A 7,197-nucleotide genomic window follows, 5' to 3' on the forward strand; every position below is an offset into this window, starting at 1 on the left:
CGTGGTATTGCTAGGAGCGCTGCAGTGCGATGTTAAAGCGGGCTCTACCACTGTTAACACTACACTCTATAGCCCCCTATATAAATGTACTTTTGATTAGCTTGTAGAATCGACAAAGTCAAAACATTTAGGAACTAGCTTTCGCTCGCGACTCCGTCTAGGATGTAAAAAAAAAATATAATTGAACAGCCTGTGTTCTTCCAGACACTACATCTGCACTAAATTTTATCGAAATCCATTCAGCAGTTTAGGCTACAAACTTTACTAAACATCCATCTAAACTTACGCATTTATAATATTAGTAAGATTCTTAAAAATAGCTTACTACAATACTTTATTGCATATGAAATCTGAAATATACCTTTTAATGTAACCTATCTCTCTCTTTCCAGACGTTATGCCCTCAAAAGAAGATACCTCCCCGACTTCGTCCAATCCCAGTGCCGGAGCATCTCCTCAACTCGCAGACGAACGCGCACGCGAACAGCTGATAGTACTCACCGACAGCGCACTCCACTGTACACACTGTACACACACTACACACTAAGGGTCACCCTCAAGATAATCTCTCATGAAGTTACATAACAATTAGGGGGTTAACAATAAAATATTTTTACGGTACCCCTTATGAGGTTATCGTAGATTTTTGACGATCAAAACCTCATAAGGGACTTGAACCCCCTGAAATATTTGGGGGTCATAACGCCATACGTTTGAATTCTCAAAATTCCTAAGGGGGTTATAAGTCTGAAATAGTTTTCAGAGTTCAAACCTCATAAAGGGCTTGAACCCCCTAAAATCTTTGGAGGTCATAACCCCTTAAAAGGTTCTAATACCTAAAAAATCTCAGGGGGTCATTCGCCTAAAATGTTTTTGGGAGTTCAAGTCTCTTACTGGGTCTGGACCCCCAGAAATCTTTGGGGGTCATAGCCTTTTAATATTTTGATGTTTACAATGTTTTAGTATTGTTTTATACCAGTATAAATTACTGTAAACACCAAAGTAAGACCATGGTGTTAAGGTGGCATAATAATGTCATTGAAATTACGTTTTGACTATTGTTTGGATTTTAAATGGATATACAGTTTGAAACAAATGTTTGTCAAATTAACTGCACTCAAAGTCGCCACTAAGGGATACTCTTAGTGTAGATTTAGTACTACATAAGTACGCTAAGGCGATGTTTAACCACTTTGAGTGTAGTTAATAGACAAATATCTGTAACGATTTAGCAAAATATTCCTTTTACAATAAATAGTTTTAATAAAATACTCACGCACAAATATTATTTGAGGGTAAACAGTGAATTAGTCGAAATAACTAGGCTTTCAGTTTCATGAACAAATTAGTTTAAAAGCTTTACAGACTACGATTAAAAATACTATGAAAATCCTTGTTAGTAAGATGTTTTTTGTGATAAATTAAATTTTTGCTTATAATTATTTCCATTGTACGTACAATCAGGGAAGTTGACGGTGTACCTTAAATTCGTTTGAACATTTTTACGCATTTAAATACGGAAAAATAACCAATAGAATGCTTTTAAAGTCTGTCATCATCTATATGTCCCCACCGAGGGGCTCGGAGCCTACCCTAATAAGGGGTGACTAGGCCATAGTTAACCTGCACTGCGGGTTGACTTCACACATATCTTTGAATTTCTTCGCCGATATGTGCACATCACGATGTTTTCCTTCACCGTAAGAACGTCGGGTAAATTATGTACATATGAAAATTCGAAAAATCTAAAATTTCTGCTACTTTATTAGTTACTAGCTATTGCTCGCGACTTCGTCCGCTTGAAATTTAAAAATATAGCCTCTGTTACAGATAAATAACCTTTCTAACGGTGTAAGATTTTTTTAAAATCGGCCCAGTAGTTTTTGAATTATTTCAATACATACAAAAATACAAATGTTTCCTCTTTATAATATTAGTATAGATTTATAAGTAAAAATGGTACACCGCGAACTTTCTCGACTGTACATTACATAAATGAAGTCTATTTAAGCTATATAGCCAGGATTTTTATATATTTATTTAGATTATATTTTGTGCAGTGGAAACCGACTTTAAAATAAAACATTCGTAGTCGGGTTTTTATTTTATTATTAAAGTGACTTATTTTGAAATGACAATAGTATTCTTGTTAGCGGCATTACGTTAATTACGTATTCAGAAGTTTTAATTGATCCCTTAATGATGATTAACGTCTCTGAGTACGGCAATTAATGTTTTATTACCGACTGATTTTTTTTAACATTGGAAGGAATCGAATTTTTGAATAAAATTCTTTATGGCTGTATGTTTAAATTTTTGCCTTTATTTAAAAAATCGGAATACGAAATTTTTTTTTCTATTAATTCTTAATTTTTACGATTGATATAAAAATTATGATATTATTTATTTTAAGGATCAATTTTTGAAAATTTTTGATATAAATCATTTTTGATGTTTCTGTGTCGTTTTTGATATTTGAGAATGAGAGTATGTTATTGTGGTGGTAATTTTTGAATGGTCTAGGAAATATATTAGAATCGAAGAAAAGTTCGATATCTTTTAAAAATAATTCGCTTTTCTAGAAATGGTTCAGGAGACGGATTTAATTTTTCTACCATCTTTTTGAAAATGCGCGCCAAAATCGAAAAACAAGATGGCGTTCTGTCAAATGAGAATTTACTTGTATTTCGGTTTTATTTACAGTTTTATATTCAGATAATATTAAAATACGTTTAATTTTATACTTTTTAAAGTAAATTTCAAAATAATTAGATGTCGTCTCCTGTGGATAGATACGTAAATGCATTTGCTACGTGAAATTGAATTGGCCGTGTAAATACAACACACGCTAAGTTTTATCTAAATTGTCCTATCGTTTAGATCAGTGTTTCTCAGAGTGGGCAATAACGCCCCCTTGGGGGCGTATGAAACCTAGAAGGGGGCGTTATAGCCCCAGAACATATGATGTATAATTTGTAATTTCATATATTTTATATAGTATTTTAAATTTCACTAAAATTGTATAAAAACAGGGGGCGCTGAAATATCATTGGTTTTCAAAGGGGGCGGTAATAAGTGATATACTTTGGTTTAGATAAATCCAGAGATTAATAGGAATATAAAGTAGGCATAGTTGACACTTGAAACATTTTTCACATATACTCACTAGATGGTAACCGATTGTCAAAATCACAAACAAATAATTCAAACAAAGAGAAGCGTCTTGGCGTCTCTTTGACGTTGACGGAGACGCGAGTTTAGTCCCTTTTCATTCCCACGCTTTTCATAAGAGAAACATGGGAAGGGAACATGAATTTGACAGTGGAGGAGACGCGGGATGTGTGTCTCCTCCGTCAATGAAGGGTAGGCAACGCATCGGCTATTTCGGTTGTCTATGTGCAGCGGTCGCTTCGCCATTTCGGCGGCTTCAAGTGGTCGCTTGTTAATGTGTCACCTTTTAATATAAAAAAAGATATTACCGTAAAAAGAAGTTACCGGTGAAAAAATGTTTACTATGTCTATTCTAATTCTTAAATGTCTTTGAATCTAATAAAACAACTGTTCAATTACTAATTTTGAGTTATTTAGATTAAGAGCGCGTAACTAAACTATCGCACAACTGTTTAGTTCCGCTTTGATTCCTATGACCTTATATGGAGGTACACTACTCGATTTTTAGTTGTGCAAAACAATTGGCTGCGACAATCGCACGAACGTCGTGCGATAGTTTAGTCAAAGTTGTGCGACTTCTTATCTGAACGATTCAGATAAAACTGAGCGTGTGTAGATACGCTGCGGTTTTTTAAATATTTATTAAATAAATAAAATAAAATAAATATTTTTTATTAGTAATTAGACGTAAGCATTTATTTATTTTGATAATTTATTTATCCCAGAATGCAATTACATAATTATAAGAATTTGAGAAAGCAATAATGTCTATGGATGATATTTTTAAAAAGTTCAACGCATTTTGTGTATCGTGTTGTCTATGGTTTATATTAAACTATTCTATGTTTCATTTGAAGAAAGAAAGAGTTTTCTATCTTTCTTTGTATATGTTTCATTTGAAGTCATCGCACAAATTATTAAAAACACATGTTGAGTAAAATTTCCAACATTGCCAGGTAATACTTCCATTATCTAGATATAAGTGTGAATACATTTTTCTATGTGTACTTTTTTATTATATTTCAGATTGATGTGTGTTTGTGGATTATTTTCGTGGGTTTAGAAAATCAGAATCGAATATAGTGACATTGATATGCAATAATACTTTTTTAGTGAAATATTAAACGATAGGTTTTAATACGTTATTCGTTTTAATTACCTGATGTAAATGAAAATTAAACTCGATGTCACTATATCGATAAATAGATTATATCGATAGGTCATCACTAGATACGTCAATCGCACAAAATGCCTTCGACGTCGCCGTTAACCCGTACAACTACACTGCGATTACACTTAACATAAATTCTGTCTCTATTTTATCAAAATAAATGAGAAATATGAAATTCAGTATGTATACAAGTGTCACTGAACGGACATTTGTAGACAATATGTATACAAGTGTCACTGAACTTTCATTTGTAGACAATATGTATACAAGTGTCACTCAACGGACATTTGTAGACAATATGTATACAAGTGTCACTGAACTTTCATTTGTAGAAAATATGTATACAAGTGTCACTCAACGGACATTTGTAGACAATATGTATACAAGTGTCACTCAACGGACATTTGTAGACAAGTGAAGTTACAAATACTTTTGTAATCATTGACAAAATTTGCATTAGATGTTCTCAGCGCCTCTACCGGGCGTAAAGTACAACATTGAAAACTTCCACAAAATTTCGTCAAATACTTTTAGTATACAAGTGTCAGTGTACACTTGTATACATATTGTATATTTTGTCAATCGAACAGATGACTATACTATACATCAGTGCAGTGAAATTGTACGGTGAAAGCGACCGCTTGTCCATTCCAAATTCATACCGCCATAGCATAGTGAATATATATAACAATAATAAATAGAATTAGCCTGTTGGCGACGTTGAAGGGGAAGAGTTGATACAAGACCATACTGATTTAAGAATAATTGAAGATTCTGACCATTTGATAATAGAAAGTAAACAACGTGCAAAGTTGATGTTCATGAAATTTAATATCGTATTTGATACCAGTTAACACTTTAGAACAGAAGAATGTGTACATTAGAGGAAGTTTGAAAGTAACGCCAGTGGTGGAGAAATTGAGAAGCAAAAGGTTAGCGTGGTATGGACATGTTATGCGACGAAATGATGGGGACATAAACCAGAAAGCGTTAAGACTGAATATGGAAGGCTACAAAGGAAGAGGAAGACCGAAGAAAGTGTGGATGGATTGTGTGAAAGAGGATATGCTTAAGAAAGGAGTGGATTCACATATGACGGCTGATAGAGATGTATGGAGCAGCACATACTGTGCCGACCTCCGTAAGGGATAAGGGCAAGTGGATGATGAATACCAGTTACCACTTGCATATTAAAATCTATTGTTTAAAATGACTTTCCATATACTGAGTAAAATTTCGTATTACGTTTAATTTTTTGACTTATTAATATTTGTGTCAGACGTCTTCGCCTGCGTAGTACTAAAAAATAGTAACATAAAGCCTATGTTACACAGATAACGCTTTATAATGGTGCAAGAATTTTTGTAATCGGTCCAGTAGTTTTTGAGTTATTTCAATACATTCAAAAATCCAAAAATAGAAATGTTTCTCTATAATATTAGTATAGATTTAAGTCAAATATTGACCAATTTAATCTTAAGTCAGTGTGGTCTCGTAATGTAGTGAAGTCTTAGAACTTAGTCATCAGAATAAGTGAAATAAGCAATTGTTTGCAGGACTTTTTGTATGAATTTTTATTGTTAAGCGCGTCGCGAAACTATACTAGTGGACGATATATGTAAGATGGTTAATATATCAGAAAATATAGTTCAAATCTACTGAAATTTTAACGTACTAAAATTCAGTGGAAAATTCGATTGTAACTTTACAAAGTAATAAACGTAACTATCCAAAAATTTTATGGTTTAATTAAAAAGCGTTGATAAGTCAAATTAATAACAAAACACGCTTTTTTAATTATTCTATTAGATTTGAATTGTAATTTTATAGACAACTGGCAACACTAAATATTACCAGTTATGGCAACACATGTATAGTTTCACTCCGCGCACGTTACCTGTATCATACTCATTTGAATGCATTTGAAGAGCAATTGTATGGAGAGAAGTAATTTTTGTATGGATATTGTGGCGCCCCCGCGCGGCGCGGCGTGTAAACTTAGCTTCCTTGGTACCGTTAGTCGTTATTGCAGTATTTTGATGCAAATATTATTAATTAATAAGCGTATTCCTAAATAAATTGACTCCAATTTCATACTGTCTTTTATTTATTGAATTAAGGAAATAAATAACAATTTTTTTTCAAGAAACAAAATTCCAGAACAAATATGTAATTTATTCGCTTCTCATTTTGTAATTTCATTGGGCTTTCTGTTCAAAATTCTGACCCAGAACCGAAAACCAGAGGCGTTTTCTTTCAAAACTCATTAAGTTACATTTACTTGTGAAGCCGACATTGTTAAAGCTGTAAAAAGCGCCGACCATCATCATCAATATTTATCTCAAAACGTAGAAAATATGTCGCTCTTTTCTAAAAAAAAATCCTAAGAGGCCTATGTATGCCTATCGTATGTATGTTCTGCCTTTATTGTCTACAGTATATCAATTTGTATACTATGAACATGCAATTCGTGTACTTTTCCAATAAATAAAAAAATGAAATAATCCAAAACATCTTTATTTACAGTACAATAACCTTTTTATAATACAGAATTGTATACAATCTCATAAATATATCGTTGAATTCCATTATCAAGAGACAATATGCATACAAATGTCATTACAATAAATTTGTATAGGGCCGTCCATATATTACGTCATTCTAAATTAGGGGGGGTTGATGACGGTAAATGATAGATAGGAGGGGGGTGTTTCGAAATTGACGTCATTTTTATTTATTTATAGTTTATTGTTTACGTATGATGATTTCTAAAAAGAAATTTCTTCCAGCACACCTAGTAAGTGAGACTGCAAATGTGAGAGGCGGCTAAGGCGCGTACAATACTAAAATAACTC

General features: G+C 32.9%; 1 protein-coding gene across 1 annotated transcript in view; it reads left to right on the forward strand.

The window, feature by feature from the left end:
- LOC106105858 (G protein-coupled receptor kinase 2) overlaps positions 1-1,636 on the forward strand; it is a 35,033-nt gene extending 33,397 nt beyond the window's left edge. The window contains exon 10 of the mRNA XM_013286315.1: positions 393-1,636. Coding sequence (XP_013141769.1) covers positions 393-491 — 99 coding nt within the window. The 3' untranslated portion in view covers positions 492-1,636. The remainder of the gene's footprint in view (positions 1-392) is intronic.
- The last annotated feature ends 5,561 nt before the right edge of the window (positions 1,637-7,197 follow it).

Source organism: Papilio polytes, unplaced genomic scaffold, assembly GCF_000836215.1.
Source record: "Papilio polytes unplaced genomic scaffold, Ppol_1.0 DF822622.1, whole genome shotgun sequence".
NCBI classification, from domain to species: domain Eukaryota; kingdom Metazoa; phylum Arthropoda; class Insecta; order Lepidoptera; family Papilionidae; genus Papilio; species Papilio polytes.